At 42.6% G+C, this 11,815-nt stretch overlaps 1 protein-coding gene across 4 annotated transcripts; it reads right to left on the bottom strand.

Moving 5' to 3' along the window:
* Window positions 1-124: 124 nt before the first annotated feature.
* pex5 (peroxisomal biogenesis factor 5) lies at window positions 125-11,553 on the bottom strand. Of its 4 annotated transcripts, none has more exons than XM_086218198.1 (17): window positions 11,344-11,553; window positions 8,892-9,048; window positions 8,757-8,795; window positions 8,454-8,571; window positions 8,187-8,333; window positions 7,922-8,006; window positions 7,334-7,424; window positions 6,985-7,107; window positions 5,322-5,435; window positions 4,902-4,985; window positions 4,426-4,545; window positions 4,100-4,243; window positions 3,898-3,968; window positions 3,357-3,572; window positions 3,057-3,222; window positions 2,814-2,971; window positions 125-1,328 (listed from the first exon to the last, which is right to left on the bottom strand). In XM_086218198.1, the coding sequence occupies exons 2-17, from the start codon at window positions 9,003-9,005 to the stop codon at window positions 1,082-1,084; spliced, it is 2,037 nt and encodes a 678-aa protein (XP_086074324.1). In that variant the 5' UTR covers window positions 9,006-9,048; window positions 11,344-11,553; the 3' UTR covers window positions 125-1,081. The 4 variants fall into 4 exon arrangements, with proteins under 4 accessions (XP_086074324.1, XP_086074325.1, XP_086074326.1 ...); XM_086218199.1 differs by lacking the exon at window positions 11,344-11,553 and adding an exon at window positions 10,317-10,473; XM_086218200.1 differs by lacking the exon at window positions 5,322-5,435 and having other exon boundaries at window positions 126-1,328; window positions 11,344-11,552.
* Between the last annotated feature and the right edge of the window lie 262 nt (window positions 11,554-11,815).

Raw genomic sequence — 11,815 nt, forward strand, 5'->3', positions numbered from 1 at the left:
TCATTCTTCTGTAACCAACAATTTTAATTAAATTGCTGTTCTGCATGCAGGCTCAAAAAAATGACTCGATGAAGAATATCCGAATACATTCTCATGTAAAAACTACAAATCCCCAAAAACTGTAACACAACAACAAATGTCAGGAATTAAAGCTTTATTGCTGAATATTATATTAAACATTGCAGTCAGGATATAACTAGCCTGAAAACAATCATAGTGCAACAAATATGTTACAATACACATAATGGCATTTAGCATTATTTTACAATGAAGCAAATTGTTTTACAAGAGCCATATGAAAAAGAGCGAGAGAAACCCAGAAAAACCAATGATAATACAATTATATGATCATATCATCCAATGCACGATTAATGTACCTTCCCAACTCGACACACTGTACACACACGCGCGCGCACACACACACACGCACCTCATCATAACAGTAACAGTCCCGCTGGTCATCAGTTCATTGCCAAGGCTGATAATTGATTACTAAAAAAAAAAAAAAAAAAAAAAATTAAATAACATATAAAAGAGGAAATCAAGCGGCTGTAGCACGTCTGACTGATGGATGTACCCTGGACTCTTCTAATCCTTCACCAGGATGAGCACTTTTGATAAAAAAAAGGAAGTGCTGCTTTCAATATCACAGAAATATTGTACCTAGAATCAACATGACTGTGATTACCTTCTGGGTGTACTTCACACCCCAAGCTGAGAGAGCATTGAGCGTCATACAGAAACTGTCAAAACATTACTGGTTTCAGTTGTTCAGTATTTACCTTCCTCAGTAATTACAAATGAAAGACCATAGCAAGAGGAAATATGAGGACTGTAGTACTGCTGGATGCTACTATCCTGGAAAGAACTAATGCTGCAATATTAGATCGCATCACTGAAGTGCACATGAGCACCAGATATCTCAAAGATGGCGGAGAATTCAGCGTCTTCCTCCTACTTTCTTTTCTACCAGTTACCTGTTACCATGTCCTGCTTCTTCACATTCTCCCCTTCGCTCACCCAAACATGTACCTCCCAGCAAAACACACTCACACTCAATAAGACCTCCCTGGACTGGCCTTCATTCAGGTGCACCCTCCACTTCTCTCTGGCAGAAGTGAGCGAGCAACGTGTCCAAGTCCCGCCGGTCAGCAGCAGTGTATAGAGAGCTCTCTCCCATCATGCTCAGAGCCATGCGCAAAGTGGACCAGATGTTGTCAGACATCACGGTGGCTGCGGCCCCACCGGGCCCCTGCGCCGCTCTCGCTCCATCCCCGGCAGCTTGGCGCTGCAAAGATAGAGCTTCAAGGAAGTGCTCCACCGCCTCCCTACCGACAGGAGGAAGAGAAGCAGAACAAGATGAGGAACGTTGGGTCTCATTCGCAACATTTTCTTAGCACAAATTTGTTCTTATACAGGATTTGCTTCAGCCCTAAATTTAGTCTTACAGACAGGGGAAAAAGCCTTTTCTGATAGTCTTTGCTTTTGACTTCTATAGTGAACTTCTTGTAACTCTCAATCACCCAGGCTTGCAAAGGCTGAGGTAGTCAGATAGATGTAAAAAGGCAAGGGCTTACAAATAGCCATCAGGCTTAATCTAAGAACTAATTTTTTTGCAGAACATTTAATGAATGAGGGCAGTTAATTTTTTTTCCCTACAAAAATAACTACAAGTATTGTAGGATCCAATTTTTTTCTGATATCTATGTTAGAAAAAGTAACAGTATTAGTAAGAAAAGACAGCAATGAGAATCAATAATATAAGACCAGAAATATTGATAAAAGTAATGTGTTTTTTTGCCAATAGGCACATTTTGATACATAAACAGAGTGGAGACAGCTGAAACAATAGTGCATTACCATTCAAGGGCACCCCAGACTAGAGCCTGCAGAGGTTGACCCAAGGCCTCTTTAGTTCAAACTGAACCTTAAGATTATAATCTTATGGTACCGGTACTACTACTATTACTTCAGTAATACTTTTTTCAAGCTGAGCTATTATATTTTAAAGATATGCTGTTGCCACCTAGTGGAAGTAAAATGAATTGTTTGGTGACAATATAATCCCAGATTAGAGGACCTCAGTGTGGGTGCAGTAAAACAGGTAATGAATATAACATATCCAGCCATCTATCCATCTTCTTCGGTTTATCCAGGGTTGGGTCACGGGGGCAAAAGCCAAAGTACAGAGACCCAGACTTTCCTCTCCCCAGCTACATCGTCCAGCTCCTTACAGGGGATCCCAAGGTGATCCTAGGCCAACTGAGAGATATAGTCTCTCCAACGTATCCTGGGTCTTGCATGAGGCCTCCTACCGTTTGGACATGCCCCTAACACCTCCCCAAGGAGGCGTCTGGGAGGCATCCTGACCAGAAGCCCAAGCCCCCTCATCTGACTCCTCTTGATGTGGAGGAGTAGCGGCTCTACTCGGAGCTCCTCCTGGAGGGCAGGGCTTCTCACCCAGTCTCTAAGGGCGTGTTTCCACTGGCTCACTTCCGCTATGTGTTTACGTCACATTTTAGTCCAAGCTCGGCTCAAATGGAACCCCAGTGGAGCAGGGACCAAAATGTTAACAGTTAATGCTGTGTTGGGGCCAGTGGAAACGGGGCCAAACGAACCTGACCCCGAGCCGAAGTGAGCCAGTGGAAACAGGCCCAAAGGGAGTGCCCAGCCACCTTTCGGAGCCACCCTCAAGGACACTGCTGAGAGGGTAGAGCTGGTCCACAGTTCTAACACCAGGACGTATACCACACTGCATTTTTCATTTGCTGAGCTGAACAACGATGATGACTTTCAGAGAATTCCTCCCTCACCTGTGCGCTCCTAAGTTAACGCAGCTGATCCCCAGGTTGTAACGACTGCGGACAAAACCAGGCTGCAGTTCCAGCGCTCTCCTGTAGGCGGCCACTGCCTCCTCCGAGCGGCTTCCATTTGCCAGGGTGGCCCCCAACTTATTCCACAGCAAATAGTCCTGATAGAACCCAAAGTAAAAAGGGGGACTTCAGTAATAGGGATCATGTGGTGTGAAGAAACTCAGTGCTGGTACTCGGACTAACCTGCGGCGTGACAGACAGGGCAGCAGTGAAACAGTCTACTGCCTTGTCATACTCTCCGCTAAGGTTGAAGAGAACTCCCAGACCACATTGCAGCTGAGGGTCCACCTGTGCCGGGTCTGAGTTGGCTGCAGACAAGAAGAGGGACTGGACATCTGTAAACAAAGATCTGTGTGCGGAGACATCGAGAGACAAATTGAACACAGACACATATGCACTTGATTATTTGGATTTTAAAATCATTGGATGCCGGTTGTGTTTTCTGTCTTACAGCTGAAACTGATCTGCATAACTGATACTCACTCTGGCAGCAGCGACCCGAACTTCTCCCTTTCTTTTTCTCTGGCACCATCTTTTTTCCGTTCACGCTCATTCTGCTCCCACACTGAGCTGTATTTTGGATTGTGCTTTAGCCAGTCGCGTAGAGTCTCACAGGCCTGCCTGTGCAGCGATTCGTTGGTGAAGCTGACAGCCAACGCCATCAGAGCAGTTAGGTTATCGTTCTTCAGTTCTATACATCTAATGGAGAAGGAGTGTCAATGGAAATACGAGAGAAATACTGTACAGGCAAAAAAGAAGCTTGAGCCTCTTGAACTATACACTCCTTAGTGAGGCTGTGAATCACAAGACTGGATCCAATCTAAACAAATTAGCCTTAGAATCTCATTCCTAAACCCTGTTTCATGTCACTCACTATTTCCAAAACAATGTCAAATGAGACATGCACGTCTGTATAAAAAGGGATTTTCCTCAGAAATCTCTGTTATCTGTTTTTGTGTTGGTAAATGTAATGCAATAACTCAGCAGATTGTTACGGGTTTAGACTTGCATCTTATTTTCTAACCTGCGGAGGGCGCTGATGGCAGCAAATTCCTGCTCATTTTCAGCTTGACAGGTCCCCAGATATTGCCAAGCCTGCAGTTAAAAATCAAAGAGATGCACACATTAGAGTTGTTTTATGTGAGGAAGAAAGTACATTAACTAAGAGAAATATCTGACATAGTTTAGAGAACTCGCGTTTTTTTAAAAAGCAGTTTTTTTCTTACCATCTGGTTGTCTGGTTCTCTTTGTACAGCACTTTCAAAGAACCGTACAGCACCAGGAATGTCCCCAGCCTCCATTCTCTTCAGTCCCTCTGACAATGGGTCCGGGTGGGATAAGTAGGGGTTGTCCTCTTCAAACTGGTAACCCTGGGACAAACCCAAGAGAAAAGGAGGGAAAAGTGTTGATATGTATTCTCTCAAAATGAGCTCCATCTCCAAAGATGTACGTGAAAATAAGTAAAACGCAGTGCAGTCTAACAAATTGGTCCAAACATGCAGGCGTACAGCATTTCTTGGCACATGTCTCTTGCGTGCAGGCTGACAGCTACCTTGTCATAAGAAGTGCTGAGTAGCTGATCGAAGTCAGACAGCCAGGGATGGCTCTCTGCATCCCTCTTTGCCATCTCCTCCCACTCCTGCTGCAGCTTCTCCCAGAAATCCACATCACTCTGATAAAACCACAGATGCACATCATTACTTCACAGCGTCTCATGACCTCATAAATCATCCTGCATCATAGATGAAATTGACCTTCATCTTCTGAAGGAGGGATCAGTGTGTACGGTTTCATTTATCACTGCAGTTTCTTTGTTTTACCACAAACAAGATGAAGCTACTTCATCATTGGCACCTAGATGCTGATTTATGAGACAGAAAAACGTCTCTGCTTATTACATTACACTGTGAAATCATAACCTTCCATTTCACAACATCTTTCCCCCTCAGGCTATTATTGCATTCAATTAATAATGTGGTTTAACTGTGGTTGTAAAGTAGGAGTTACAATTGATTTTTTTTTTCTCACCTCTACTGCAGCTTTAGCTTGGTGGAACTCGGGTCCTGATGTGGCGAACTCATCCACCCAGGCTTCAGCTGACTCCTCCGATACCTGAACAGGAGGTGAGGGATGACAGTGGTTGACTAAAGTCTGCATGCTTGCACAAGAGCACATAATCTGAGGTGAGGATGGGGACAATAAATTAGGAAAAATATAAAGGGAAAGTGAATAGAAAGGAGGGAAAGATGAAAACACAGAAAAGGCAAGTTTGCTCCTACTCTGCCTTACATTCCTTGATGAACTTCCCTGATTAACTCATTGTCCTTAGTCATAAAGAAAATGTTGTCAGGATGAGTGTATCGCTGGGCGTGTGCAGCAAACCTTCAATGTATCAATAACTGCAGCTGAAACAGAAACCTATCACTGCCACGACCGCAGAGGTCCTACCTGCCTGATGACCTTGGCCCACTGCTCTGCCTGTTTAGCTTTAGCTTTCTCAATCTTCTCACTCCTCTCTGCGGGTTCCAAGGGAAGACTCCCGCCCCCTGTCTCCGTCAGGAACTATGGCAGGAGGCGAGGAGGAGTGGCAGGGGGGAGGAAGACAATGTTTTGGGGAGGTGACGGGCAGTTGGATCGGGACATTTAGGGTCGATATAGGAGTATATTCAAGTGGGAGGGGAAGTAGATGGATGGCAGTTGTTAATTAAGGGAATGGCAAGCCGAGAATTCAGAGGTTGGTCAAAAAATGGGAAAAGTGTATGTTAAAGTTAGAGGGCCGTGGTTATGAACAGATATTCATCATTAACAAGATGAAGAGTTACATATGCATTATACAGTTTCTTATAAAAGCCCATTTCTGCAGGGAAAAGAGAAGAAAAATAGATGGAAAGTTAAGGTGCCTACACATGACCAGCGCTCTGCTACCTCCTGTGGCGGTGCTAAGCCGAGGCGCTAACCTCTGGGTTACCACAGAGCGCTGCAGTCAAAGTTCAAATGGTTTAAACTTTGACCTCAGTTGTCATGGCCGCCTTTCCAAAGCCCAACCAATGAGGCACCAGCTGTACAGGAGCATAAGTAATTGTGCAAGCAGGCAACAGAGCCAGAAAACACTGAGTTACCTGAGCAATAAGACAGTAAAAAAGTTATCATGGTTTCAGCAGAAAAAGACATGCATGATAAGTCAGCAGTCAGATGAGGCTCCCAGTTTAGGAATTGTATTTAACAAACTTGTAGTTAACAAACTTGGCTAAATCCAGCGCTGCAGCTAGCTTAAGTGGAGCCATCTTTGTTGCCTAGGAACCTTGCACAGCCTTTAATAGAGAATCTTTCCACTTTATGCTCAGCAGCCTAACTCAATATAAATGAGGAGAAACTTTCTCATTGTGAGAAGGCAGCTTAGGGGATGATGCTAAGACGGAAGGATGAGATCAAAAATAAAGTAATGCTAAGATGGGGGGGGTCAAATGTTTGACTTTGGATCTCATTATGTCATAATTCTGACTTTGTGTCATTGAATTGTAATGCTGGCATTTCCTCAGATTGTGTGACAAAACAACAAATTATTTCTCATAACTTTAATTTATCATGTCGTATTTTGAATAAAACTATCTCATCATGTTGATGTAGCGTGAGTATTTTTCTATTTTCTTGGCACCGATGGGCTTCAATTGCGTGTCATGATTTTAGGGTGAAGACTGGAAAAATCTGTCATCGACCTTTTTCTCTCTGAATTGAGAATTTGAAGCGAGCAGTTCCAACACCAGTAAAATCAAGAACTGATGGAAAATTGGCATCACAATCAGAAAACCCATCGTTGATTCAATACATAAAACAATTAAAATGCCTGAGAAGACCAGCTAATATTCTTAAGAGCCGTCTCTTTGCCGAACAATTTCCATCTGTAAAGCAGAGCAGCTTCAAGATTCATATTACAAGAAGAGAAGTGGCTGCTTTTGGTTACATTTGTGGAAAATGTTACACTGCATCAGATACTGGGCTGGTGACTCACAAGTCATAGGCTATACTGTGCAAAAAGTGAACCAATATGCTCCCCATAATGTGTTCCCAGTTGCAAACACCCCCCCCCTTCTCATTGGGCAGCGACTCGTACCTGGTTGAGGTTGGAGGCCCAGTTCTGAGCCTCCTGGGCCTGAGCTTTATCTGTGAGCTGTTTGTCTGTTCTGCTCTCCACAGTGACACTGCCCTCGCCAATTTGCCTAATGAATCGCAGGAACTACACAACAATGGAAAAACAACAAAACACAATTTACTTTTACTAGCTGGTTATCTTTACACACTGCTTTCCAAATTATTTAAAGAGGATATCACCAGACGTCCCAGCAAAACTACTCTATAACAAGGACTAAAGGAATAGAGAGAGTATGGTGACAGATATGGAAAAAGATGTGTGGTATAAAGGGATCCAATGTTTTCCAGGTGGATATGATGTCACTGTTTACCTCTGTGTTCTGTAACTTGGGGTCGTCGACCTTTGCGACAAGTTCATTGGCCGTCTGCCTCAGCTCCTCTCCTGGTTGATACTCCTTCGTCCTGTTGATTAACAACTAGAAATTACTATCAGGAGTTAAAAATATAAACAGTTACGTGTACTCTGCATGTGTGGGCTGGAACAAATTAATTCCGGCTGATGGCTGCGCTTTGAATAGTTGTACAAGTTTGCTATTGATTAGACATCCAAAATTCTACACTTCAGTTCAAATGTGAAAAACATTCAATAAGAACATGACGAAGACTTAACGGAGTCTTTTTTTGTTCTTGTTGTGAATATGACATAATTCCTCTGCTGCATCTGACCCCACAGAGCAGTGGGCAGCTGTGCTGTAGCGCCCGGGGACCAACTCCATGTCCTCCTTTATACATGTGCTCTCTTCATCACTGGAGCGTACAAATTTACTGTTCCATAATAATAAAAAAGAAAATGCATGTTCCATAATTATTGCAGTATGCCTGATGTAGCCTTTTTTGTGAGCCATTTTCATAGACATACTTTCAAACCACCGTTTTTTTTCCCTTCCCTTTGTTCTCACCACTCATTCTCCTTGTCTCCAAGGTCTCCCAGCCACAACTTCTCCTCCGACTGCTCCAGATATTCCTCTGCCCAGCGTCCAGGATCTGAAGAACAACACACCAGGGAGACGCACTGTAAAAAATATGCCATACTATGCAAAAAATTAAGGGATTTTCCAGGCATGCTCACTGTAATGTCATAGTAAAATTTATGACATATGACAGAAATTAAGTGCAAGTTAAATATCTATGCATGTGTACTGAGGGAAAGAGAACTCAAGTTACCTGCGGCCTCAGCGATGAACTCTTTTGTCCAATCAGCATCTGCTGCATCACCTAGAGCGATGAGCCCTGGCGTGGAGGCAGCGTCAGTGCCTGAGATGAACTCCGCCGCCCAGTCACCGGAGAGAGCCAACGCCGCCACATCTGGAGCTGTGACATGGAAATATACACTGTAAAAATGCCGAATAAGCTATGTGGTTAAATTCGTCATATGCAAACCTGACACCAAAAATAATACATTTAAAAAAGGAGAAAAATAATGAACTGTACCCCTCTGCGGAGCCTGTCTGTAGCTTTGCTGGTCGATCTGTTGCATTTCCTCCAACAGCTGACCCATGTCAAATGTGTGAGGGGGTCGTGGAGGCGCCTGAAGGAACTCATTCACCAGCTGTAGACGTGAAAACAAAACATGTTATTACAGCTAGTAGAGGTTAAATTAATATTTTGAATATATTCTGTAACTGCATACATTATTGACATATTTAAATTCATCAAAGAATAAGGAGGTTTCATTAAAGTGTGTATGGTATATTGTCCAAAAAAACATGCTGTTTATTGAAAATAAACACTAACCTCTTCCTCAGTTGTAATTTCAATGGGAGTCGAGGGAATCTGAAATATAATAATTTCAATGATGTTGTGACGTTGTAGGGAAATATTTATCTTATGTATGCTGCTGTTCCAACTACTAACAGAAAAACTCCTCACTGTGGGTGTTGAACGGTGTCGCCATGCCCCGCCTTCCTTGGTCATGTGACTGGTCAACTTCATGAGGGGATTGGCACCCCCACATTCTGCCTCCACCAACTCCCTCATCGCCATGGCGAAACAAGGATGAGTCAAAACCGATCAGACCACCTGACAACTGAGAGGAGAACATGGGGAATGCAGACCTTGTTTTGGAGTCCACAAACATCTGTCTGCGTCCAAGCAAATTCTAGGTATCGTGTTTATTCTAGTAGTAAAGTCACACTGAATCATAGCCTGTGGTGCCTGATAAGTTATTTAGAAAATAAACCACGCAGTATCATTCTACCATGAAACATTAAGAAAAAAACATTACGGACAAATTAAGGCCCCACTTTGGAATTGTCTTGACTCGAAAAAAAGATTAGAATACAAAACACCATGCAAGAAAAGCATGTCAGTTTGTTTTGAAGGGTTTTAATCACATCTACAGTACCTTTTATTATTCTGAAGCCCGAATAAGTCATAATGGAGAAAAGTATCTATTCAGTACATGGCTACTAATTTTATTGAATATAGCATTAATTTAATTTATTTTAATCTAAGCCTTTTTAAAAAAAAAAATTGTCATCAACTCCATAAATATTATACATAAACAAGTTAGTCATCCTCAGTATTGAGGACTCACATCGGTAAACTTCAGCTGAGATGTGTTTTCATGGTCAGCCTCTATTCAGATCAAGTGTTTTTCTTGCCCTGCCAACCCAAGCAAGGTGAGATCTGCGTAATGATTCACACTGCACAAATGTCACATAACCCAATTCAAGCTCCATCTGCCGTTTTCCATGTCATTTCCTTGCTTAGGTTGAACCATGAATAATGAGGATGTGTTGGGCCGGCAGGCACCGATATTCGCTGCATATTTCACTCAGCTGGTCTGGTGAGATTAGTGCATTTATGCTTTTAACTGCAGCCTTACATAACGGCAAAGAGACAAGAATGAATACCACATCACTATATTCTGATAACCGCAATCCCACAACAATGAATATTGTACAAAGCGTGAAATGAGCTGCAATATCTTTGTTGCTCCTGGCCAAAATACGTCCGTCAAAAATTACAGATAAACATTATTCATTATCTATTCAACTTGGTTATTTCTTCAACGTATTTCTGATCAGATTTTGTAGCATTTACGATTTTGATGAAGCTGCTTGTGTTTCACCTTTAAATGTTTCCCTTTTTTTAACTAAACTAGAAAAGAGTTTTGCAGAACTGTTAATATTTCAAAGTACGGACTAGAAGTCAGATTGTTTTTTATTGTACCAAAACTGGCAAGCTCTAGTAAAACAACAAGCAAAACCAAGCAGCCGTATCATATCACAGTATTAACGCAATACAGGAATATCAGGGATAACTTCGCATTTTCACTTGACGATCACTCACCAAACAGTCCAAAAACCACCGCAGTAAAATCAGAAAATCCCTCTGACAATTAGTGACTGTTTTAGTCTCTTAATGCTTCTCTAAAACACTGAAAGTAATTAAATGTGATCCACAAGGCAACTCTGCAGCTCATCTCACTGACCTACATGCAGGCTCAAGGATGAACAGCTGACAAACTGTTATACATGCCTGCCCACTCAACATTGTACCCCCCCCCCCGCCCCTCCCCTGGAGAGATTCATAATAGTTAACATTTCCACATTTCCATAACGAATTGTCAGGAATACAAGTTCAAATCCCTGACTACTCTACTCATGTGCGTGATTGTAGTGTTTCTCTAAAATATCAAACAAGACAGTCCAGCCTCCCGGTTCTTATCTGGGGTGTCAATGTAAAGATATTGCACTGATTCAAGCAGCTGATGTATGATAATTAGGATCAAAGTAAGAGGATTAGACAAAGATATTAATACACACACACACACACACACACACACACACACACACACACACACACAGACAGTTACTCATAGGTAAACACCTGGTTGTGATCACTGGAGTTAAGACACAAACCCACTGAGTAACTCACAGTTATGATGTAATATGTCTGTCTCCAAAACCTTCAATACATGTTCCACATTCTTCAGAAATGTAAATATTAATATCCAAAACGTGGCTATACAACTGAACCTGGCTAGTAAAGCTGCTAACTGACAGGGATTTTTACATGTGTCAACCCAGTTTACTGACTGGGAAGAGTCAATAAACTGTTAGCAATGCTAATTCTGTCTTTACTAACAAACAGCAATGTTAGTTAAACGTCATTCTGCGTATTTCTTGAGTAGCCAGCACGCTGCTCATCAAATCGCAACTAAAACGGAGACAAACTCGGAAACCCAAAACAATAGCGAGTGTAGCGTTAGCTAGTTAGCTCGGCGCTAGTTAGCTGCTAGCGACTGTAAGGCCAATGTAGTGATTATTCCAGCCATAGGCTCATGAACCGACGGGTAGCGTGATGTTCATCTCACCGCCGACAGCAGCTGTTGAAGCCGACCCGACAGTCACTCCTCTCCGGTCCGTCTGCTCTCTCAACCGTTTCAAAACAAAGGTTCCCGCATCCAGCCTGGCCGTTCTCACACAAACCGTCTGAAACAAGCCGCTGTGGGTTTCTACCGCTGCTCGTTATTTACCTTCGTCCCCCATGACCCACAAAACCCCCCCTCACACCGATCGCTTGGAGTAGTTCGTAACGTTGCGCCGTTACGTTCCTTGGACGTATTCTAAAACGGTTTTACGTAAGGATGTCCGAGCGTTTTACAGTGAATACAGACTGAATTTTGCGTAAAAAAAAAAAAACAACAACATATTGCGCAGCAGATCAAAGTCCAGGCACCGGACTAACACATCATAGGTCGTATTTGATACAATCACAGCACAATTCCTTTATTTATAATATTTTACAGTTTGTGAAGTACCTGTACCATTTAATAAAGGAAAGAA

This window comes from Aulostomus chinensis, chromosome 11 (assembly GCF_037954235.1).
Source record: "Aulostomus chinensis isolate RoL2024-O1b breed Wild chromosome 11, RoL_Achi_v1.0, whole genome shotgun sequence".
Taxonomy (NCBI): Eukaryota; Metazoa; Chordata; class Actinopteri; order Syngnathiformes; family Aulostomidae; genus Aulostomus; species Aulostomus chinensis.

Bases quoted from the DNA above. Each gene is read 5' to 3' on its own strand.
- pex5 (XM_086218198.1), bottom strand. From the start codon at position 9,005: ATGGCGATGAGGGAGTTGGTGGAGGCAGAATGTGGGGGTGCCAATCCC. The intron at 4,986-5,321 runs GTAGGACCTCTG...CCTCCTGTTCAG, and splicing joins GGGCCAAGGTCATCAGGCAG to GTATCGGAGGAGTCAGCTGA. The intron at 4,244-4,425 runs GTAGCTGTCAGC...GGTTTGTCCCAG, and splicing joins TCAGCACTTCTTATGACAAG to GGTTACCAGTTTGAAGAGGA.